The sequence below is a fragment of the Rhinopithecus roxellana genome, chromosome 2 (genome assembly GCF_007565055.1).
Source record: "Rhinopithecus roxellana isolate Shanxi Qingling chromosome 2, ASM756505v1, whole genome shotgun sequence".
Lineage (NCBI taxonomy): Eukaryota > Metazoa > Chordata > Mammalia > Primates > Cercopithecidae > Rhinopithecus > Rhinopithecus roxellana.
In genome coordinates, this window is record NC_044550.1 from 48,019,749 (window position 1) to 48,045,254 (window position 25,506).

The 25,506-nt window shown below is 41.4% G+C and overlaps 1 protein-coding gene across 7 annotated transcripts in view; it reads right to left on the reverse strand.

Annotated features, from left to right (window-relative positions):
- Nucleotides 1-25,506, reverse strand: part of AFF1 (AF4/FMR2 family member 1) — a 211,342-nt gene that overhangs the window by 11,948 nt on the left and 173,888 nt on the right. For all 7 annotated transcript variants that reach the window (XM_030915927.1, XM_010383134.2, XM_030915925.1 and 4 more), the window contains 8 exons: nt 24,290-24,344; nt 24,127-24,164; nt 21,692-21,848; nt 15,053-15,985; nt 5,084-5,196; nt 3,891-4,128; nt 3,135-3,226; nt 2,534-2,594 (listed from right to left, as the gene is read on the reverse strand). In XM_030915927.1, the coding sequence (XP_030771787.1) occupies nt 2,534-2,594; nt 3,135-3,226; nt 3,891-4,128; nt 5,084-5,196; nt 15,053-15,985; nt 21,692-21,848; nt 24,127-24,164; nt 24,290-24,344 (1,687 nt within the window). The remainder of the gene's footprint in view (nt 1-2,533; nt 2,595-3,134; nt 3,227-3,890; nt 4,129-5,083; nt 5,197-15,052; nt 15,986-21,691; nt 21,849-24,126; nt 24,165-24,289; nt 24,345-25,506) is intronic.

Below are 25,506 nucleotides of genomic sequence, written 5' to 3' on the forward strand. Positions count from 1 at the left end.
CGTCGGCAATGAGAGGGGTGTGGGCTGTCATGCTACTTAGGCATGCTGCTGCACTCTATACGGGGTGGAAACGCTTCTCTCAGTGAGCTGACAACAGAAAGACTTTAGTGCATACTGTTCTCATGTTTTACCAGTACCGGAACAAACTAGGCTGCTATACACATACACATGTATATGTACATATGTATATATGTATATTTCAGAATATTCAATTATTCTAAAATTTTTTATTTTAAAAAGTAACTTAATCAAAAAATACTTTTTCTGGAGAACTAAGGGTCAGATTAGTGACAGAACAAAAATCAAATGAGTATTCCCGAATTAATCAGCAGTATTTGGCATGACTGGTTTGCTTCACTGATGGGAACTTAATTCTCCAAATATGCTTATTCAGCATCATCTCTTTCATGGGATTTCCAAAGTTAATATTGGCTTTACACTAGAAATAAACTAAACTACAATATTGTATAGCAATTTGTCAATATTCATTTCCTTTAGATAAGTATATCATAAGGCCAATAATGTCCATATTTCTGTGATTCCATGTATCTCCTGAAACATTGTTAAAGTAGTTTCCCTACGCATCAGTTGAAGACAACGTAGAGAAGAAACACATTCCTTTCTACTCAGTTGGGTACGTAACTATTTGGAACACCAAAGGCACATCTTCGAAACATTATGCAATTAAGGGAGATTATTATGGAGTGGGTGGCCACAGGGGCTTATTGTCCACACTGGTATATTTTAAGAGTGAAACAGGATACAATTATTTCTCAAACTGGGATGAAACAGGCACAAACTAGGACTGTCCTGGCACACTGGGATGTACAGTCACCTTAGGTAAGGAGAAAGAATGTATGCGTATGAATAGATTAAAAACAAAGTTCCCCAGAGTATGACTATTACTCCTTTGAATAACGAGGAATCTAGTACTGAGAGTGTCCAATGTCAAGGTAAGTTTTAGATAACTGGCTGACAGTGCGAAATATTTACTCTTTCCAAAACTCCAAAGATGCATACAGTTCCAGTAACAATCTTGGAAAACTGGAAGCTGCTGAAACCACTGCTTGGCACAATCTCAGATTCTTCTTTTCTTGTTTTTTTTTTTTTTTTTTTTTTGGCTCTGTCGCCCGGGCTGGAGTGCAGCGGCGCAATCTCGGCTCACTGCAAGCTCCGCCTCCCAGGTTCAAGCAATTCTCCTGCCTCAGCCTCCCCAGTAGCTGGGACCACAGGCGCCTGCCACAGGGTCCAGCTAATTTTTTGCATTTTTTAGTAGAGACGGGGTTTCACCGTGTTAGCCAGGATGGTCTTGATCTCCTGACCTCGTGATCCACCCACCTCGGCTTCCCAAAGTGCTGGGATAATAGGCATGAGCCACCGCACCCGGCCAATCTCAGATTCTTCATCTGACTTAGGTCACCCTGGTACAGGGTAGTTTTAGGGACAGGGCTAGAGAGGCCTGTATTTGACTATCTTACAGAATTCAGCATGGTAAAGAATTAACATTTTGCCTAATGCAAGGGTATCTGATGAAAGAGTCTCAGAAGAGATACAGGTCTGCAGATGAGGCAAGTTGAAGAGCACCAGGCCAGGATCTTGTTGGTGAATCAATCTGATTCAGACCCCTGTGGGTGTCTGAAATGTGTGGTTAGGTTTACATGTGGACCAAAAAAGTCAACTCATGCCCTTCCTCTGTGTAACAAAGTTCAACATATGGTTTTTCAGGGAGGTTTTTGCATTTTTGCATTTGTGGGGATTTAGGTTTAGGGACTCACTACATAAGCAAAATCCCCAGAGTCTTGGATATCTACATATGACAAAGGGCAAACATTATCTCATTATATTTATTGCAGTAGTGATGTAAAAGCGTAATTATGTACACAATGAACTACAAAACCACCATCTTTCAGAAAGTCCAAAAGCCAATAGGTAAAGAGAATTCATGTCTTTAAAGCATGTTTACCAACAGTATAATCATTACCTTCATCTTAAAATCTCATCTAATAGCCTAGCTCAACTCTTCCTTTGGGTCAGCCTCTCAAGGCTGTAAGATAATTTTGGAATGTAAACAGGCTTCCCTGCCTTGTGAAATGTTTTAGAGTGAACACACACTGACTGAGTTTCAACAGCAGGACTCATTTTTCACATCCAAGGAATTGATGCAGTGGAATAAAAAGGCACCTATGCATTAAATCACCAGCAGGTAGATTAACTTTCACTGACTTAGATATAAAACGTGTGACTAGGTCCTCTATATCTCTGCCCATGATCAGACTGAATCAGTGGAGCCAAAGAAAATAATATCACCAAGAACCACCTACCGCTTAATCAATAAGGTCCTGATTTTGCTGCGTGCATATGTTGTGGCCAATGGTAGGGCCCACACACTCCTTTCTCCTGTGCCTGCTGCACCCCCCTCTTTCCACCACACATACGCTGAGTGATAGGGAATACAGTAGAATGGAGACTATCAAAAAATTTTTTTTTACTATGAGAAAATATTCTACCAAAGAGATGAAGAGCCAATACTAACCATTAACTCTGCTTTCTGCTTCAACTTTTTTGCCTCCCTCATGTGAAGGTCTGCTTGTTGTCTGAAAAAGAAGAAAAACCAGGGACAGGTTATATGAGCCAAAGATTACTAGACTAGGGTAAGATAACTTAAGACCAAGAGTGAAAAAGGATGGGAGGACAGCAAGGGGAGGGCAGAGGGTAAACAAAGAAGGAGAAGTGGAAATAAGGAGGGGAGGAGAAAATGGAGGAAGAAAGAGCAATAAGTGGCTGGGTGCGGTGGCTCAATGCTTGTAATCCCAGCACTTTGGGAGGCCGAGGCAGGTGGATCATTTGAGGTGAGGAGTTCGAGACCAGCCTGACCAACATGGTGAAACCCCGTCTCTACTAAAAATACAAAAAAAGTTAGCCAGGCATGATGGCTCATGCCTGTAGTCCCAACTACTTGGGAGGCTAAAGCAGGAGAATCACTTGAACCTGGGAGGTGGAGGTTGCAGTGAGCCGAGATCGTGCCACTACACTCCGGCCTGAGTGACAGAGCGAGACTCCATCTTTGAAAAAAAAAAAAAAAAAAAATTGAAAACAAACAAAAAAGAACAAGAAGCAAGCATCTGAAGTCTTACTTGTCAAACTTCACTTGAGGCTTCCCTGGTTTAGAGTTACCATTTGGCAAAGAAGGCACTGGAAAAGGATTTGCAGTATCTCCGGAAGAACCCTTCAAAAAAATAAAATCAGTATACAGATTACACTCTAACATTGAAGACCACTGTCCTAAAAGTACCATCCCTCTTAAATAGCCCAAAAGAGTAGTTTCAAAAAAGAGTAAATCAAACAGTGCACAACCGACCCTGGTTAAACACTTCCTCAGCTACAGATTCAACTGAAGCAGTGGTTCCAGAATGTCCAAGAGATCAGAGAACTCACAAAGCCACACACAACATTTTCTCTTAGTCAATCCAAACACACCACCTCGCTCCACCCAGATTAACAGGAAGAGAGGAACTTTTGAGAAAAAGTGGATAATTTTTTCCCCATTATAACCTAGAATGAAAGTATCTGAGATCAAATATTCAAAGCACAACTACACAGGGGAACTATTTGTTACTGTAAAACACCCAATCAAAAACTAGCACAAAAATCTATTTTGATTTTTCACCTCTGAAATCACTATAATAATAATAAACTGACACCTAAATCTTTGTGTATTATTAACTACCTTTCACTTTCCCTCCAAGAACTAGCATTTTAAACACAAACAATTGCCTTATTAAAAGCAATGGACAGTTGTGAAGTGCCATCATTAGGAACTCGTCTTCTTTGGGAACGTAAAGGTACAGCAGTGCATCCCACCTTACACAATGGCCGCCGCCGCCGCTCACCTTGTGCTCCGAGGAGCTTCTGGAGCCCTTCCCCTCTACTCTTCTGTGCTTGGGAGTGGAAGAGTCTTTGTGGTTGCTCTTGGTACTGCTGGCACTTTTGGGAGGGTCCTGGCCACAGGTGTCTGCTTCCCGCTTTGACCTCTTATGTGCAGGCTTGGCTGGCTTCTGGGAGGACGAGGACACAGGTGGCGGGGGGAGCATTTCCTTCTTTGAGGACTCTGAGGAGGGCCTGGAGGGCCTGGAGTGAAACATCATGTAAAACTAAGGGGAGGCAAAGCACACATCACTTGGCTTCGCTGTTTAGTTACAAACCGGCTGCTGGCACAAAAGATTAGGGTATCACAAAGTTGTACCAGTTGTAAACAGGCCAAACTTCTGGGACTTTTTGAGGCCTTTCAAAAATCTAGCCCTACCCATTAGTGATAAATGAGCTGTATAATTTCTAAGCTTGCAGAGTCTGTCAATGGTCCTGACTTTCCCCAATCACTCCAAACGCTTGCTTCAGCTGCTTCCCAAACCGTGCCTTTCCCTGACGAGAAGGCGAGTGGAGCCGCACCCTCCACATCTGAGCCTTCCTCATCTCTGTCGGTTCCCACACGGTGACACTATGCACTTGCTTGTGCCAAGACATTTTTTGAAGCAATTTCTTGAGTAAATCAGAGTAAATAATAGTTGCTTGTTATATTTACATCTTCCTGGCACTCCCACCTCTCACCTGCCACCCCTCCTCCCAGCAACAGACACTGAATTGCCCGAAAGATTCTTAGTCATCTCTACAAGAAGGAGCACTGAACACAGGCTCCCAGAGTCCAAATGCTGGCTCCAACACTCAGTAAGAATTATTTGACTTTGGACAAGTCATTTTCTCTGTGTCTTTGTTTCCAATTCTGCAAAGTAGAAATAATGGCACCTTTCTTTCTTTCCCTTAGGGAAAAAAAAATCCAGATGTCTAAAGAAATTACCCATAGTGAAAATGTTTCTGATAAATCCAAATTTGCTGCCACATGAATTGTTAATTCCTGTAAGGTCCTCAAAGATGCAAGAAACAAAAACAAACTTAATACATTGTCCAAATGAGCTTGACTTTATTAATCCACTGATTCTACTGCAGAAGAAAAATGTCTTTGCTCTGTCAAGACCCAAGAAGTGTTGATCTGCGTAGAGATGAGGTGGCTGCTAATCTCTATACTCACTTTGCTTTAGAAGATTCTTTGTGGGAGGATGAAGATGAAGATGAAGACGACTGTGATTTGATTTCCTTCTCCAGTCTGATTTTCTTGTTATCACAGTCTCTTTCTGCTTCACCCTGTTATTACAGTATAATCAGCAAAGCAAATTATTACCAACATAACAGTATAAACAAAACAGAAAAGAAAAGATAGAAAAGGCAAAGAGGGTAAATTAACCTTTGGAGACATTTACGTATGCACAGCAACCCTATTAGTACTTACCATGGGTGTCTGTGTGTGTGTGAGTGTGATGGGGAGTTGGCAGGGAACAATGTAGATTTGACGTGATTTCTATCGAGACAGATTTTTTTGCATAAAGAAAAATCATTCCTCCCATGCAGGAAAAGGAAGATGTCTAAAGTAACAGACAATCCAGGCAAGTAGACTTCAATAGACCACTGATGTTTTTCTAAATAGAAAAGAATCCATGAAACATGCATATTTACATCAAATAATACAGAGATGTTTTTTATGAGGTTTCCTCCAACTTCTTTCAAAAGAACCATCCACTTACATCCACTAGTTTATTGTTTGTATAAAATTCAAAATGGACTACTTAAAGCTTACTTTATTTTCTACTGAAAAATAAGTATAATGTTGAAAGGAAACCATCTACAAAATCCCCTGTGTATTCTATAGAAAGGACCACAAGGATACACAACAACAATAGAAATAGTTGCTCTGGGATTCTAGCTAACATTTTTTTCCCCTCCACTGATACAATTTTTTTAATACTGTCTTTATATCTCTCCATATACAGAAACATGTTTCTATTTTCCAAAAAAAAATGTGAAAAGACTGTAAATATTTTAGTGGAAGTAAGGAAAAGGGAATCTGTCACTACTGAATTTAAGTATCTCTAACTTGTTACCTTGAAAGTAGAGTTTAAAAAAAAAAAGAAAAAAGAATTTAAGTACCTCCAAAGCATCCATGTATACCAAGTAAAGCACTAAATACATTTAATCATTAAAACAACACAGAACTCTTCATGACGAAAGTCTCTCTGGTATTCTCGTGCCTCACTTGTTAGCACATACACCAGCTTTCTAAGGAGTCTGATGTGCAGACTCCCTGCCAGCCTCCTTCCCACGGCTCTGGGTTCAGGAGGAAGCCCACACAGTCTAGCAGGTGGCAGGTAAGTGGTGGGTGAGGCCCTTCAGTTAATTCTCACGTGTATTTAGAACCAAACCTCCCAAGTGTCACGTCACCAAGTTAGAAATCTGGGACGCCAGTCAATTTAGGACAATCCCTAACAAACCTGAAATCCTCTCTTAAAAAAAAAAAAAAAATCTTCAAATTAACTGCGGGAGGCCCCAATTTTCACCACTATGTCTTCCTCTCCTCCTGAATTTAAGAAAAATGAATAATTTAAGATGTGTAGGCTCAAAATCTGCCCAGACACCAATAAGCAGTCTGGCTCCACACAAAATAATAGAAAACAGAAAAAAAAAAAAAAAATCCCTTCTCCTGGCATCCTACAAATTAGTGTGCCCGCATGCACATCCATCCAGCCCTTCAGAGACTCCTTTGGAAAAAACACTTTTATTCATTTATGCAGTGTCTTGTTTCAAAACGGCTTCTTTCAGAGTCGCTTACAAAGACACCTGTTTTTAATCTTGCAGTACGTGCACAAGTAAAAACGTTAAGAAGGGAAAATACAGGAGGAAGAAAGAAATTAAGTCCAAGTGAAGGCTTGTATCCTCGGAAGGCTATCAGTTCTCACTGTCCTGTACGCTACCATCTGGCAGCCACAGCTAGATCTAGGGAGCACCTGAACTTGAATGGTGTTAATCTGAAATAAAGACCTAGTACAAAAAGGGGAATGTAGTATTTTTATGTTAAGTGATTTTTTTATTGATATATAACAGACATACATATTTTGGGAGTTGATTAATAATCTTTTAGGTATACTAGATTAGATATAATTATTACAATGTTAGGTTGGGCATGGTGGCTCATGCCTGTAATCCCAGCACTTTGGGAGGCCAAGGTGGATGGATGACTTGAGCTCAGGAGTTCAAGACCAGTCTGGCCAACATGGTGAAACTCCATCTCTACTAAAAATACAAAAATTAGCCGAGTGTGGTGGTGGGCACCTGTAGTCCCAGGTACTCAGGAAGCTGAGGCACAAGAATCACTAGAACCCAGGAGGTGGAGGTTGCAGTGAGCTGAGATTGCGCCACTACACTCCAGCCTGGGCATCAGAATGAGACTCTGTCTCAAAAAGAAATTTTTTTTTTTACTAATTTTCCATTTCCTCCCCTTTTTACAGTTTTTAATGTGGTATTAGAAAAGTTTAAATTACATATGTGGCTTATACTGTATTTCTACTTGACAGCACAGTTCTTCAGAGTTTGCTATAGATAATCTGCAAATTGGGTTCTGAACTACTAATTCTGAACTACTAATCAGATTAGCCAATGCAAAGAAAAAATTATAAATATATTGCTTAGATAAGATAAAAACAGATCAGCTACTCAGAAATGTAATCATTCATTAGAGAAGTTGGAAAAATGTACCTTGAAGGACTGAAAAAGGAGATAATATATGAAATGAGCAACCGAGTTCTAAACCCACAAACGAAATGCAATAGGAAACTCTACACAGCTGTTTCTCCTGCAAGTATGGACTTACAGCAGATCCCGGAGCACAATTTAGAGGTTAAAGGTGCTGCCACACACCAAAAGCAGCTTGCTGGGACATTGCGACAGGGCTCTGCACAGCATACAAACCTCCGTTCAACAACTCACAGTGGCAACACTTGAGAGACAGTGAATAATGGTGGAGAGAAAACGAATCAATTGGAAATGATGGGGTTAAAATAGAAACTGACTTCTGGTACTGGTAACTCCTTTGTCAATCAAGCACCTAATTATGCCCAGGTTACCCTATTACCAAACGGCCCAGTGAACTGTAGTGAGTTTTAGATGAAAGGAAGTATAGCCGGCCCAAGAAACATTACAAGACAGAAACTTTGAAAAGTCAAAATTTGCTAAAATATACAGATGGATACTAAATTGAACATGAGGTAGTAAAATATACTGTTTTCAATGAAAGGTATTTCCAGGCAGTTAATGACACATTAAGGCCCCCCAAGGCAAAACTAAGCATTTAACAAGGCTACTTCTTAAAGAAAATACCAAAGTCTAGCAGTGGAATGAGAGCTGATTTTTGTTCGTATAGTTTCATTTTGCTTAGGACATGCTGGTTGTGACTATAAGCCAATCTGGCAGACCTTATAAACCACATATGAAGATACAAGTTAGGGCAAATCAATCCTCACAGACTGGTTACAGCTCTGGCTGTGCCAATCGGTGACTCAAGTAGACAGCCAACAAGAGAGAAACCAGCAAGCACTAACTTCAGCGCCAGCATCTAACAACTGCATTGGCACTTACTGGAATAATATGCTTTATATTGATATTTAACGGTCTAGAAGCAGATACTATTCTATAAGCTGGTAGAAAGCAAGCCATCAAACTTTAAAGCAAAAATCCCCTTCTGTTGATTTTGCTTAACTGTTGAAATCAAGCCAGTGGGCAGGAGGTTAGTATTTTTTTGTACACTATGCACTTGGAACTTTGTCATCTTCTCTCTGGAACAATCACAGAGGCTTCCCCAGAGTAGGCACTTGGTATTTGTCAGTGGCACAGAAATTCAGCTTAACAGCTCAGGGACACAGCTGAGGTCACTGGATGCAGGACTGCACTACAACTTTAAGTGGATGGATGTAGGAAAGGGTCATTAACCTGGGAGCCATGCAATACTGGGTGAGCGGAAATGCAGACCAAAATTCCAAGAACAAGACCTGCCAAAAAACAGGAGGCACGGTGTTCTTTAGATTTTTCTGGGTCAAGAAGCCATTCAGATGAGAGTGATACTCTCTCTTCAGGAGGAAAAAGAAGTCCCTTTGCCCTGTGGTTTATCCCCCAGGTCACCCCCACACCCCCCCTTCAGGGAATCTGGCTTAAGGTATGGGTTTCAGAAATTCTTTTTCTACTAGGTTAAGTGTCTCAAGGACGGTGCCTCACCTTCCACAAAGGGAGGCTGCTGGCTGACGAATTGGTCCTCACAGACTTGTTTGCTTTTCTTAACCTGTTGGGTCAGGCAGCCCTGATCATCTGCCAGATACTGCTCCACCCACAGTGGAGCACAGGGCAAGAGCGAAGGCCATAAAAGGAAGACATGGGCTTGCAAGGGGCAGAGTCAGTTTCCGTCAGGGAAAGCCTCTCGGCGGGCTGCGCTGCCCTGCAGCTGGCTCACCCAGCAGACACTTGGAGGAAGCAGGGAAAAGGTGGCTTTTTCCAGAACTGACACTTATTTGGGGCCACAGAGATTCTAGCAGATGGAAAGATGTAGTTAACCAGGAGCTTGGCTTTGGAGGAAGATGGGAGCATCTGCAGGAGGAGCTAAAGTGGAGTAGGAATGTGTGTGGTACTGAGTGGCAACGGTGGGGGCCATGGAGGAACCAAGCCAGGGCTGACGTGGTAACCGCCTTATTCACCGGCAGCGTCAGAGCCAGTACGCTGACCTTGTGCGCCTCTTGAGAATCCTCCCAACAGACACTTGTACGCAGAAACACGTGTGAAAAAGAGGAAAGATCACCGGACTGGGAGGAGACAGCATGCCTGAGCTGCAGATCTATTTTTACTCAGCAGCCAAGCCATGTTAGTGCCTTTCTGGATCTCATCTATAAAAGGTGGCAGCTGATCAAGGGACCACTAAGGTTCTTTCCACACCTAAATTCTAAGGCTCTATTATCTTCTTCCAAAGGGAAGCAAATGAGCTTGGTAGCACATGGAACACAGAAAACTGGAGAAGCAGTCTTTGGGGAAATTCAGGGACTTCCCTGTGATTCGCCTCAGAAGGAGATTCAATACGAAAAAGACACAAGGGACATCAATTTAAGTTTGCACCAAGATCAGGCCCAGGGACTTGCTATGCAAACAGGTTGTGTTCACTGGGATGAGTGCTACAGAAAAGGGAAATTCATCCACTTTTCTCTTTGGTGAGGGAACGGATGATTCAGAACAGCCTAAGCTATCACATGCATATGGCTGTGGTGTTCTCCTCAAGGTAACTAACAGGCCTGGAGAAATTTAGATGTAAATGGCCTTAGTCAAGCAGAAGGGATGAGCTTTCATTTTGAAAGATAACCAGGGGTGCTGATCTGGAGCAATAAACCAAGAAAAGACAGTCAGATCTTGGATGGAAGGGAAGGACTGAACCAATCACTCCCTGCAATAAAGCTGCATTTTCCTCCTACACATCATAACTTCCCTTCCTCACTCCTCAAAACACATACACGATAGCACTGGAACGTCTTTCCCAAAAAAGTTAAAGTGTCTTGGTCAGCAAAGCAATTATTTAGAAAAAGGAAAAGAAAGACTTGAATGAATGCACCTCCTTATTCAGTTATTCATCCAAATGACAATTAAGACAGACTATCCTTCATTTGAAAGGAATCTGTAAGATGACTGAATGAAGTGAGGAATTATCTCCATGAGTTCCTAGACCAATGCAAGGCTCACACATGTAGCTCTATGCACATTAGGTGTTTATTTTTCTTTTTTCAGAGCCAGGGTCTTACTCTGTTGCCCATACTGGAGTGCAGTGACTCAATCAGAGCTCACTGCAACCTTTAACTCCTGGGCTCAAGTGATCCTCCCACCACAGCTTCCCAAGTAGCTGGGACCTCAGGCATGCACCATTGCGCCTGGCTAATTAAAAAAAAAAAAAAAAAAAAATTTTTTTTTCCCCCCAGAGATGGGGTCTCACAGAGTTGCCCAGGCTGGTCTTGAACTCCTGGGCTCAAGCAATCCACCCACCTCAGCCTCTCAAAGGGCTGGGATTACAAATGTGAGCCACTGTGCCCAGCTAGGTACATTTTTAGAAGGCTCCCAATTGCACTGGCCTGGTTGCATATTACTGTATATATATATTGTAGTTCTTGAGTTCAACTTTTCTTCCAAATCTGGAAAAAATTAAGCTTGGTTTAAGAATTCTAAAGAAGAAAACATAGGCCAGGCATGGTGGCTCATGCCTGTAACCCCAGTTTGAGGCAGGAGAATAGGGTCTGGAGGCAGGGAACCTTAGGCCCACCTACACTGACTGGATATCAGAGGCTACTCCCTTTTCAACCCCTCCTTTTTCTGTGTGGTAGCTGGAAAACGAAAGTAACTCTGATTGGTCCCCCCTACAACCAATCAGACCAGTCGTGGGCCACTAGAGTGAACCAATGGGACACCTCTAGAGGGCACACAAACCCCAGAAGAACCAGTGTTCCTGAGCCTCTTGCTACTACAGCCAGCTCCCACCCTGTGGAGCATACTTTCATTTAAAATAAATCTCTGTTTTCACTGCCTTGGTTTTTTGTGCATTTTGTCCAATTCTTTGTTCAAAACACCAATGAGCCAGACAACTGCCCTCAACCAGTACCTCCACTGCTTTGGGAGGCAGAGGTAGGGTTGCTAGAGGTCCCAAGTTCAAGACCAGCCTGGGCAACAAAGTGAAACTCTGTCTCTACAAAAAATAAAAAGAAATTAGCTGGGTACAGTGGCATGTGCCTGTAGTCCAAGCTACTAAGGAGGCTGAGGCAGGAGGGTCACCTGAGCCCAGGAGTTTGAGGTTGGTGAGCTATGCCACTGCATTCCAGCCTGGGCAACAGAGCGAGACCCTGTCTCTAAAAAATAAGTAGATGAATTAACAGAATAGTCTCTAAGCTAAAAATAAAAATTTTTTAAAAGAAAACATAAGTTGGTATTAGAAAATCTAAACTGTAATCAGACTGATGAAATTCAGTAGTTTATGTAAAGAACACGACATGAGGTCACGCATATTTACCCTCACAGTTTTCTCTACTCTTCCTCATGCATTGTTCCTTACCCACGGCTGTAGAGTAGTAAAAAAAAATGCATGTGCATTTCTATAGGTGCCGTGTCTAATGACTTCATCACAGCTGTTGGCCACCATTAACTCTTTGTGATCATCTTCATACACTTTTAAGTCTGAAGTGGATTCAAGGATCTGTAAATATTCTGAAAGAAAATATTTGCTAAATTTTGTGCCAAGAGAGGGACAGACTCTAACAGGCCTTTAAATAAAAACACTAAATTCCACTAATGTGAGGGATCAAGCATGTTCTTCTGTTGCTCTGACTATATGCTCACAGAGCTTTTTCTAATGTTCACATTTAAAATGAAGAAAATGAAAAATATCCTCATTATCCAAATGTTAGCAGTACCCAAACTTGACAGCCCTGTCTCTGCCATGGAGAGCAGACCCACACACTGGTGCCTGCTGGAGCAACCATGCTAGTCAGAGGGCCAGGGGCAGAGAACCCCGAATAAGCAGTCAGGGCACTAATGAGGAAGGGGGGACAACCTGTCTTCTACAATAAATAATGAGATTAATACGCTCATCTCCCACCTGGAATCCAGCAGGAAGTTAAACCAAACGACACACGATTCTCTGAAGAAGAAGTAAGAACACAGTTGACTGTTTCTTTATATTTATTTACCTGAAAGCTTCTAATGTTTGTAACTAGTGACATATTTCAGGCCAGGAATTCTGTTTGCCTAGATCATGATGTCTAAACACTGCACACTTGACCAATTTTGGATCCAAATAACTAGCTTTGTACGCTCTTGGGCCCTGTAGTACGGCTCTGCTTCAGTGGTTTCCAGCCCTGATAGGCACTAGGATTACCAGAGGAATTTTTTAAATACCAGTGGGGGTTGGGGATTCCCGTCATCAGTGCTAAAGGCTCCCAGGTGACTGTAATGTGTAGCCAGAGTTTGGAACCAGTGGGTCAGACATCAATACTGAGGGTACCAAAGAGGCAGACTGTTTCCCAGGTCAGATCTCTCAGCAGTTCGACAGCCTTTTGAAGAAATCATGCACTCGATTAAGATGAAGGGATCACTATTTCTTCATGCTCTAAACAGAAAGATAAATGAGCTGCTCAAGAGGTGCTCAGCCAAAACCTGGGAACGGCTTTTAGAGGGCACAGTTCCCACAGTCAACAGAGAGAGCTGGAAGTTTCCCTTTCTAGGGCCTCAAGCAACACTTCTAGATTTGCACTGGGGTATGAACTAGACTGAGCTCTCTGGGGGATCCTCCAGGTTCTAACATTTCCACCTGGTAAGTAATCCTTTCAGAAGTGAACACTTGTCCCCACCCGAGCTATGCAGACGGTCAGCACTGGAGACCACACAAGACCACAGCAGCTGGGAGACAAGTGAGAGATTTACCAGGACAGGGAGCTACATGAGTGTGTTCCTGAAGTTTTCTCAGGTCTTATCAGATGCAGGTATCTTTTTCCTAACCAGGTCCATCACAATTTTCTCCATAAAGTTTTGTACCTTTCACACACACACACACACACACACACACACACACACACACACACACCCTAATCCATCCCATATAAAAAGTTTAAAGAAGTTTCTGGCATGAAAATATGCCCTCTTCTAGATGAGACAGAGCACTCATTAGCACGGATACCATCCCACTCAACTTGCCTGCTGCAAACGTGGTGGCAATACACATCCTCTAGTCTGCTGCGAGGAGGTTCTGAAGAAAGCAGTCGCCCTTTACTATTCGGTAAAGTCGGGTTATATTTTTAAACCAGTGGATTCATCAGTCAAATCTCAGACATGACAGCAGGCTTCACAATCTTTTTTCCCTTTGTTATTCTTAGCTCAACTTCCACAGCTGAGTAAGAAGTTTTTCATGTACTTACAAGAGTGTTAAAAATTTTATTTCCTTCTCAGCAGGAGAAAGTTGGCCCTTCTTGTGTCTTTGTCTCTGATACTTGGGCAAGTTGGCTTGGGAATGCTACTGGAGAAAAGCTCACTAATCTTTCATCATCATGAAAAAGCAACAAATAGAACAAGAGCTCAATGATTCAAAATAAAAGGAGACTGTCTAAAATAGCAGCATGTTCAAGTAACAGACAATCTTAAATAATGCAGCAATTTTTTTTTTTACTCTGGCCATTCTGTATCCAAAAGAATCTTCCAAAATTATAATAAATAAAATGATGTGGTCAACACTTTGCAATGTGCCATTATCAGCCTATATTACTCAATGAGACACTAACCATATGTTAGTAACTGTAATGAGGTGTTGTATGGTCATGTGTTAAAATATGGATGTGATATTGGTATAAAAGATCCTACTACGAGAGTAAAATTTGTACAGAGCAGTTCTTTTAATAATTCAGAATATGAATTAACATTTCAATTAATATAATATCTCAATTTCTAACCTAATGGACAAAACCTAATGGGCCAGGTGGTAAATGCCAGTTATAAGAATAAATGGAAATGAGGCTGGGCATCGTGTCTCATGCCTATAGTCCCATCACTTGGGCAGAGGCGGGTGGATAACCTGAGCTCAGGAGTTCAAGAGCAGCCTGGCCAACATGGTGAAACTCCACCTCTACAAAAAAATACAAAAATTAGCTGGGCGTGGTAGCACACCCCTGTGGTCCCAGCTACTCAGGAGGCTTAGGTAGGAGGATCATTCCACCCCAAAGATAGAGGCTGAAGTGAGCCAAGATCATACTACTCCAGCCTGGGCAACAGAGCAAGACCTTGCCTTAAAAAAAAAAAAAAAAAGAGGGGGGGTGGGGGCAGCCTTAGATGCTACATTATCCTAAAAGAAGCTATCGTTTTTAATGACTGCCTCACCTTTTTTAAACTAGCAAGACTGATGGAGGGACACAACACGTGTTAATGCCCATATGCAGAATGAGAAGCAAAGTCCAGACAGGTAACGCTGGTAGAAGGCACAAAGGCTACAGCAAATCAAAGCAAAGACTTGTGAGACAACTCAACTGGGCCTAAATCAAAGGCGGATCAAAGATACCATCAGGCCAACAGCAAGGATGGTCCACACTGGAGTCAGGGCAGTCTCCCCAGAACTCACCTTTCTCTTTTTGGCCAATTTGCTTGAGCTGTCTGAGCTCCTCTTCTCAGAACTGTGCTTCTTCCCTGCGGGCGGCTGTTTATCCTCTGCTTTCCTCTGGCGGCTCCCCTTTCCGGGAGGCTGGGGTATCCGAGAGAGCAGGTCTAGGGTGATCTTCACCATCAAGCTTTGTGGGGGAGGAGTGTCCCTGAGCGGTGAGAGCAGCTTGGTGTCTCTCAAAGGCAATGGGAGTCTGTCTTTGCGGCTGTCCTCCTGGACCACCACGGCTTGGCGGCAGCCACTAGTCCTGCTGCCGCTGCCACTGTGGAGCGGGCCCTGGCTCTGAGTCAGGGGAACAAGAGCAAAGTGCTCAGGGCTCCTGTCCCCCACATTGTCCTTCGTGGGTTCTGGGCCTGAGGGAGCCTTAGAGGGGGCAGGGAGGGAGCTCTTGTGCTTCTTCTTCTCACTGGAGGGGGGCACTGCTGGCTTGGGCTCTTTGCTTGCTGCGGCCCGGGGCCGTCCTTTCGTCTTCACCTTGGGCTTGTCTTTGGAAGTCTGGTCTCTGGAGCCGTAGGGAAGAAGTCCCGCCTCCCTTTCCACCTGCAGGCTGGCCTGTGAATCTGCCCGGGCAGAGGCCTTGACAGGTTTTTTGGGTTGTTTGGTTCCAACAGTTTGCCTCTGTGGGGGTTCCTGCTGTGCTGGGGACTTCTGACAGCTCCTCTTTCTGGGGTGGGGGGCTTCGGGTGGGGCCCGGGGGGCTTTGCTGGAGCTTTTCAGGGGAGGATCTTTGGATTCAGAACGCTCCTGACTCGTGGCACCGTCGCTGCTGCCCTTACTCTCTGGGCGCCGCCGTGGGGGCTCTGTGCTGCCAGGACCCTCCAGTGGCGCAGCTGGCTGGCTGACTTTGGTCAGCCAGTTGTCCAGCTGCCATTTGTTTGTTGTTGGAGGCTCAGGCTAAAAATAAGGAAAGAAATAAAAGTGTTAACTGATGACAAATCATTCTTTTGTGTTAGTCACCCACTTATACAATACTGTCCTGCAGAGGAGCGAACCCCTCCAAAACCAGAATTTAGGTTCCGGTTATCCTCCTCAAGTTATAAGATCTATAACAATTAACTCTTAAAGCAACCTTCACTTTTTTGTGGGATTTAGAAATTTGATAATAGCAAGTATTAACCAACAGGCAACTGCCAACTGCTGAGAAATCTTTATAATATATTCTAATGGTAATTATAGTATAATTTAAACAGAATTGACACATTTTGGTATGTGAACTACTCTATTAAGGAATAACAAGAGGAAATGAGTAAAAAATCATTTCATCAAGTATCTGCAGAAGGCAGCTAATGAATAAACTAAGTTTTAGTGGGCTCATATTTTATCCTTGTTTTGACATATTTTTCAACTACAGATGACTTTTATTCAAGAAGAGATTTCTCTTTTTTGTGTGTGATAGGGTCTCACTCTCTTGCCCAGGCTGGAGTACAGTAGCATGATAATAGCTCACTGCAGCCTCAAACTTCTGGCCTCAAGTGATCTTCCTGCCTCAGTTTTCCAAAGCACTAGAATAACAGGCCCATTTCTCTCTTTTACTTAAAAACATTATGTAGTAAACATTTACATGTGACAAAGTTATCATATCACATGTAGTATATACTGATTTGCAATTTTTACACCTTGATAAGAAGTCAGCTGGGTCACATTAGCCAAGCATTTAATCCCATGTGAACCCTTTAAAAGTCAAACATTGGACCAACACGGTGGTTCACGCCTATAATCTCAGCTTTGGAAGGCCAACACAGGAGAATTCTTTAAGCCCAGGAGTTCAAGACCAGCCTGGGCAACATAGCAATACCTCATTGATACAAAAAAGTAAAAAGTTAGCCAGGAGAGGTGGCATATGCCTGTGGTCCCAGCTACTCAGAAGGCTAAGGTGAGGATTGCTCGAGCCCAGGAGTTTGAGACTGCAGTGAGCCATGTGCACTCCAACTTGGGTGATAGAGTGACACCTCGGTCTCAAAAAAAAAAAAAAAAGTCATACATCAAATCTCTCATTACAAGCAACCTGGTCTGAAACAGCACCTATGCTTCTAAGATACAAAGGGAGGCATACAGTCAGGGGCAATGAGAATGTACAATTGCGTGGCATAAAAACAGAGGTTCCTGGCTTGTTATCTTAACTGTTAGTTCAACCTTTGTCGATATATTAACTGCTGTTGCATCCCACCACGTCTCTCCAGCTCGGCTATTACACCTTATTAAAAGAATGACAGAGACTCTTGTGTCTCTAAGTTCCGCTACTCTATCTCGCACATAGTGGGTGCATGAGATATATGAGTATTCTGCTAGGTGGACTACTATACCCATAAATTTCATATCATATAGAAAAATACTATTGTCTAACAGATAGTTACATTTATTTTAAAGAGAACACATCGCTGTCCTTATGTCCTTATCTAAGAAAAATACTATTTTCTTTAAAGATCCACTCTGGGAGATGGTTTGTAGAAATAAGTCATATACATAATGCATCAGAAAGTTAGTTGAAAGACATCCTGCCGGGCGCGGTGGCTCAAGCCTGTAATCCCAGCACTTTGGGAGGCCGAGACGGGCGGATCACGAGGTCAGGAGATCGAGACCATCCTGGCTAATACGGTGAAACCCTGTCTCTACTTAAAAATACAAAAAACTAGCCGGGCGACGAGGCGGGCGCCTGTAGTCCCAGCTACTCGGGAGGCTGAGGCAGGAGAATGGTGTAAACCCGGAAGGCGGAGCTTGCAGTGAGCCGAGATCCGGCCACTGCACTCCAGCCTGGGTGGCAAGAGCGAGACTCCGTCTCAAAAAAAAAAAAGAAAGAAAGACATCCTACTTCAGATTTATTTGCTTAGATTATAGATAAGGAGAACACTCCAGTAGGTGGAAAAGTTTTAAGGGGAAGAAAGACTGCTGACAATTTTTCCGAGTGGAACATCCCAAATAATTCTACTCCATAAAACATGAAAATCTAATGATGAAAAATATGTGGCTATGACATAAAGGCTTTTTGGCCAGGAAAAGGTTAGGTAATAAAATGATCAGGTAGACAGCTCGGGTTTAGTGTGACTAATGGAACAGAACTAAGAAACTTAAAAAACCAGGCAAGAACATTCTTTGGACAGTAAGATGATTGCATAATTCCTTTTTTCTTTCTGTTTACCCCATACTGCTGCTTATGATAACATTATCTTCCTTATGGCTTCCTTCGCTTATGTTAACTGTATACCCATGCTGTCATCTGAATTTAAGGGCAGAGAGGGAGGGAAGAAGGAAACTACTATTAAGTGGCAGGCATTTTGTCACATGTAATCTAAATCTGTATTCAATATTCTAAGAAGGCAGAATGGTTAAGAGTAGAGAAAGATTAGCACACAATGCCTACTTGTCAAACATGATTTCCTACAGAGACTTCAGGGTGTGGTTACATAAGTGGTTAACTGATGGGACAAGGTAGTGAGAGACATCACTTGCCAATCACAACAGGCATGAAGCCTTCACACTCTTCCTCAGGAAAGGTATGGACACACCTCACCCACTGGCTATACTTACAACTACACCCCAATCCCTGGCATGCTCTTTAGAAGACAATTTAAGTGTGAACCCAAAAGGGAAGTCATTCCTGGTATAAATAACATCTGGTTTCCCCCCAACCCCCAGAACAGCATAGTACTGAGATACATTTAGTAGTCCCTAAGACTGTCTTGGTTACAGAAATAAAATATATTCTTCCACTACAGTCCTAAAAAGTTCTGAAGGAAGGCCTATGTCCCAATTTGAGGGTAAAATTGAGTAGTTGTGCCAGACAAGGGGAAGAGGTAGGGGCAATCCTGTATACCCACTATTAAGCTGTGAAATGGATACAATTTCTTTGATATATTATTTGGGTACTGAGATGGAAAAAATGTTTTCATAAGGGATTGATTTAAAAAATTTTTTAGGCTGGGCGCCGTGGCTCACGCCTGTAATCCCAGCACTTTGGGAGGTTGAGGTGGGTGGGTCACTTGAGGTCAGGAGTTCGAGACTAGCCTGGCCAACATGGTGAAACCCCATCTCTACTAAAAATACAAAAATTAGCCGGACGTGGTGGCACATACCTGTAGTCCCAGCTACTCAGGAGGCTGAGGCAGGAGAATCACTTGAACCCGGGAGGCGGAGCTTGCAGTGAGCCGAGATCACACCACTGCACTCCAGCCTGGGTGACAGAGTGAGACTCTGTCTCAATAAAAATAAATAAATAAAAATGAAAACAAAACATTTTTAAAAATAAAGTTTAAGTAGATAAAAGTGCCAAGGTTTTAGACTTTCAAATATCCTGGGAACATTTTATCTTTGTTTAGAGGATCAAGGTCTGGACTTTCATTTCTTTCTCTGCCTCTCCTCACCCCACCCCCAATCTGCCCTCCCAGTGCCGGTGCAACCCAAATACTGCAAATTGGAAATAGGAAAAAAAGGATATAATTATTTTTTATTAGGTGTTTTAATAAATTGGCAAAAGTTAGTATATTTTAGAATGAATTATGATTTTGAATTAAGAAGTTCTGAGCTATGCAAATATAGATTTATTCTTTTAGTAACACTACATAGCTATGGGGAATATGAGTGCAAAACGTTTTTTAAATGCTTGAGGTGATGGGTACCCCACTTACTCTGATGTGATTATTATGCATTATATGGCTGTATCAAAATACCTCACACACCCATATATACACCTACTACATACCCAAAACATTAAAAGACATAAAAGAGTGAGAAACAGTGAAAACTGCATAATATACAGTACTGATTATGGAATATTAATGAAAAAGAATTTTCATTAATATCTGTATGTACAACTTATTACGGAATTTGTGTTACTCCCAAATAACACCAGAGATTTATAATAATGCAGGTATTTACTGTAAAAGGAAAGAGATGTAGTTAAATACTTTAGGAAAAATTCAAAATTTAAAATCTAAACAAAGATAAAATATTCCCAGGAGGATGAGCCTCAGTACATAACACATACTGTCCACAAGTCTGGATCTGCAATACATACCAATACTAGCCCTTTTTAGTAAAGCGATTTTAAAAGATAAGGCAGGAGGGGACCATTTATTTTACACCTAAGAGGTTTCACTCTATTCCAGTAACTTCTCAAGCAATAAAATATATCTATGTCTCATTACTACAAACACCAGACTTTCTATCAAGTTTCAATTATTCAGCCAAATCTGTACCATTTCCACTTTATTTTAATTAAATGTTATTTAATTATCTTTTCGATGTCAGTAATCTAACTAGCATGAAGATTTTTCTTAAGAATAAGGTGAAACACAAAGTAAAGATCTTACAAACGTTAACAGTGAACATTACACAATTTGTCTGCACAGCATTTTCAGTATCCTTTTCCCTGAGGCAAAGAAAAATTATTTCAATAGCAATTAGTATCATATAAGGAAACAAAGAGCCCCAGACACATACAATGTAGTTTCTAAATCTGAAAGGCACTTCAAGTGCAGTTAATACTGATGCATGTCTGTCCACTCCAAAACATATCAAGCTCTTATTTTCCGCGCCAGACATAGATTCGCATCTAACAGAAAATGACAGCCAGTTATTTTCTCAGCCTCCCTCACCCTCAGACAAGACCCTTAAATCTCCCTACATCAGCTCCAGATGTATTCAGTTAATGCCCCACGGGAACTGCTTTGCTTTCTAAACAGAGACAAATACAGAAGGCTTTTTAATGCTTTCCTAATTAGAAAGCTTCATTTCCTAGCATTTCCATATTAAATATCTGGAATAATTTTCTCGATGTGGGCTGGTCTCATTCACCAAAAAGAAAAGAATACCTTCCCTTTTCATTAATTTCTTTCCCCACCATAATTTTTACAACGTTACCCAAATTTCGAGGTTATTTGGCAACCCTGTTAGCTGTTACTAATAATTTCTTGGGCTCCACAATCCAGTAAATAGCATAAACCCTCTATATTTATTTAGTGCTTAAGATTTTCAGTCTTATCAGTTTATCTTTACAATATTCTCCTGAGGGTGGGTGACAAGCAAACACCATCATCCCTGTTTTACATGGGGCAGAAGGGAGCAAGAAACAGAACCCTGACAAAACCACTTTGCCATCAATTTAATGCATGGCTTTTAGTGATTCGAAAATAGAACTCCTGATGACTTATTTCTAGTTCACATTCCTGCCCTTTGCTAAATCAGGCGGTCTCCTTTTACTTTCCTTAATTCATGCATTTATAAAATTTCAAAAAGAATTCTCATTAATATTAAAATAGCAGCCTACTGAAACCAAGTTTTCTTTTTAAAAGAAGGGAAAAGAAAATGGTGTGCAAACAGTCTTAATGAGTTGATCTTCAAAACACCACTAGCAACGACAGAGAAGACCTATCATTTTCAACAGGGGAGAGAAGACCTCTCTCCCAACTCTCCTTTATTAAATATTTGGTAAGAAGCAAATAAATAGAAACAGATGGCTCTAGACAGCGTAGGAGCAGGAAAGCATTGCCCTATGGCACAGAACGACTCAGTCTCATGGTCAGTCCTGGCCCCTAGCAGAGACTCTAGCTTCAAAGGGCAGAATGCTGCCATTTAAGGTGGCCATCTCGAGGGGGGACACGGTACCTCCGGAGCTGAGGTTTCTAGGGGCTCATTTTCTTCGCTGTCACTTGAACTGCTCTCGCTCTCCGAGTCTGAGGAACTGTCTGAGTCACTGGTGCTTTCTGACTCTGCACTGCTGGAATGTGCTGATGCCACCGGTTCTGGAAGGGACTGTGGAACACTGCAAAGCAACCAAAAGATAAAATTAGAAGGCACGATGCAAGGTGGATTTCTTCTTTCTCCCTTGCCCATTTTTCTGCTACTCAAAAGGAAGGGTCTTGGTATTAGATACACTGCTAAACTATCACATCATCCACCTGAGAGAGGCCCAAAGGAGTTTAATAGAAAAGCAAAAGCCTCTGAAAACTGTTCACGAGATAAATGCATAAATGAGAAGCCTGTGAAATTTTACTCCTGAAGAATATTTCAAGCGATCCAAAATTTAAGTTAGATGCTGGGTGCTTCATATGAAGGGTTGGTAAACCATAGCCTAGGCTGGCTGCCTGCTTTTCTAAATAAAGTCTTATTGGAAGACACCCATACCCATTTCTTTAATGTACTATGTCTGCTTTTATGCTGCAATGGCAGATTTGAACAGTTGCAACAGAGACATATACGGCCCACAAAGCCTAAAATATTCACTATCTGATTCTTTAAGTTTGCTGGTCTCTGCTACACATAACCAAATCCAATTAATTTCTATAAGAAAAGCCAGTACATTAAATCTCCCTATATTCTCTATACAAGAACTGGGTGGTAGCCAAAGACCACTAAATATAAATGGTGTTCTTTTGCAAGATGAACTCAAAAGTAAACAACCATTCACACTTCCTGGCAGAACTACAAAAGTGATTTAGGGATCATCCCCAAATATCAGCCAAAGGAGAGATTATCTACTCCAAATTTTAAGAATGGGGCAATAAATCTAAGTGAATGAGAAAATACATTGATCACACCGCTAGACACACATAGAATTTCAAAGCATATATAATCTTAAAGCTTCACCCTAGATGGTATTAATTAAAGCAGTCATTAACTAAAATCTGCACAGATTCCAAATCCACCTAAAACATTTTCAAAATAGATTCGTAAATAACATACTAGAATAAAAAGTATTAAACAATAACAAAATCACTAGTTGAAGTAGTTTTAAAGCACACACGATACCACTATATAATTTCCTCACAGAAATGCTGTACCCAGTCTGTGGCCCTATTTCCACTGGCAGCTGAAGAGCATGAGCCAGTGATGAGCAAAAGGGGCTACACTCTCAGCGTTACTCCTGCCTCCAATCTGTACCCCTGCTTGGTCTCTTCTTTTTCCTTTTCCTTCACTTTTAGAAGTTAGGCTACCTTGTCATGTTTTATGAGTCATCATAACCCACCAGAAATTACTGAACAAAATAAGACATAATCAAGCAAACCTTATGAATCTGTAAGAGTGCACATAATTACATGGGCTTCCTCCACATTAACTGTAACATCCCCTGCATAATGGACAAGATTTTATTGCTAATCTCGTCTCTGAGTGGATGAGCACATCTCAAGGGAGTAAAATAACTTTGTCCATAAAAGACAGGTATCTGGCATACCAGAAGAAAATATTATAAAAGTAGTTCAAATAGTTCATATTTTCAAAAATTAAATCATCACATTTCCTAAAGTAAGGCTGCCTTGTTCCATTTCCCATCACACTGAAATGTACTGCTGGTCATTTTGAAAAGCAGCTGAAACAGTATGAAAATTCATGTAACTAAGAAAACAGCCATAATGGAAAAGAAGTTCTGGAAATAATTGAGCTTTATTGAAAACAGCAAATCTGTTACCTCCACTAAAACACCGGGGTTGTCAGTTTAACTTTTCAAATATTGATTACCTAACACTGATGATGAATTGTATTTTAAGCTTGTTTGTAAACTCCTTTTTTGAGACAGAGTCTCGCTCTGTCACCCAGGCTGGAGTGCAGTAGCGCGATTTCAGCTCACTGCAACCTCCATCTCTTGGGTTCAAGCAATTCTCCTGCCTCAACCTCCTGAGTTGGGACTATAGGCACGCGCCACCATGCCTGGCTAATTTTTGTATTTTTAGTAGAGACAGGGTTTCACCATGTTGTCCAGGCTGGTCTCGAACTCCTGACCTCAAGTGATCTGCCCACCTCGGCCTCCCAAAGTGCTGGGATTACAGGCGTGAGCTAGCACGCCCAGCCTGTAAATTCTTAAAAATCTTTAACATCTATACTGATGATGTAGATCAGTGTGGGGCTCTTGCTTCTATAGGGTTAACAACCTCCTCATGGCTGATTTAAGCTTCCAAAATATTAAACAGGTACTTTCCTTTTACTGTGATCCTTCAGCTCCTTCCCATGAAAAAACTGTGGAAGTACTAAATAAGGCTTTATTTTTCCCATTTGGTAAAAAATTGCAAACATTCTGTACAGATGGGGAGAAACCCACACGGTACCTTGGAGGTGCAGATGAGGAGGGAGGCTTCTCTGGGGTCTAGGCATTCACAATAAGGGGAAGAAGGAACAGGAAAAGAACAAAAAACAGGTTAGAACAAGCAGCTCAGATCTGTTAGATGGATTTAAAAGGACTCCTGGTATTACAGGCTATGCAACACTTACTTGTTCACCGTCACTGTCCTCACTGTCACTGAGCTGAAGGTCGTCTTCGAGCATGCTGGAATGGGCAGGGACACAGAGAAGAATGAATGTGAAATGATTTCTAACAACTTTTCTAGCATGTAAATAGAAAATATGCCTAATTAAACAAAAGAGAGAGAGGACATGTATGTTTTATTTATTTATTAAAGGCTATAATTTCCTGAAAATGTAAGTTTTACAATTATACAATTACAATGTACGAATACAATTATAATTATATAATTATAACACAGAAACCAGTTAAGTGCAAGCCTCTCACCATCTCAAGACAGACTCTTTCACATGTTACAAACACTGAAGTAGAACTACCACAAGACAAGGATTCACTGCGAGCCCTGAGACTAAAGTCCTCCACTCCTAATCAGTGAGGTCAGGGTCCATGCAAACCAAACAAATGGGGTGGATGGGGGGGGATACATAATATACTCAATTACTTTCTTCCAAAAGCTCTAACTGAATTAGAGTAATTAGCCATTAAATGAATTAAAGTTGAATGAATATTTGTAAAGCACTCAGAACAGTGCCAGGCACATAAAAAGTTCAACATTAGAATTAAATACACAGTAAGATGTATGATGCTATCAAGGCAAATATCACCGAACAGTGTAGTTACTTTACATTTCTTTCCAAAGGACATTATTAATAGTGAGCTTTATTTTTCACATGTAATAAATTATTCTTTTTTGCCTATGTGAACACTGATCAATGGGAACAGTAATACAAACGCAGTTGTCTACAGATTATGTTTAACCTTATCGCTATTGTTTCAGTGGGAAAAAAAAAAAAATCCATTTCCTCAAACTTGGATTAACATATCTGTAGGCATTCTGGCTTATGGTGAACCTAAATAGTAAAAAGCAAACATTTGCCAATCTGTACATGTGTTGCCAAATTTTAAAAACTCCCCCACCCTTAACCTTCTTCCATGGAAATACCCAAATATCACAGGGATGAATCAGTAATTGCTTCCTCTCTTCCTTTTCCCCCAAATTTTATGAACATGGCTATTTGAGGAAATGTTATAAGTAAAACTGAAAAGGAAAAAATAATCTGCTGGAGCATTACCAATGCTCCAAAAAGCAAATTATTAGAGGTTAAAATCCTTCAGTATTTCCAAAAATACCTATTCAAAAATCTTACCACCAATTTTTACTGCAAAGCCACTATCTACCACTGAA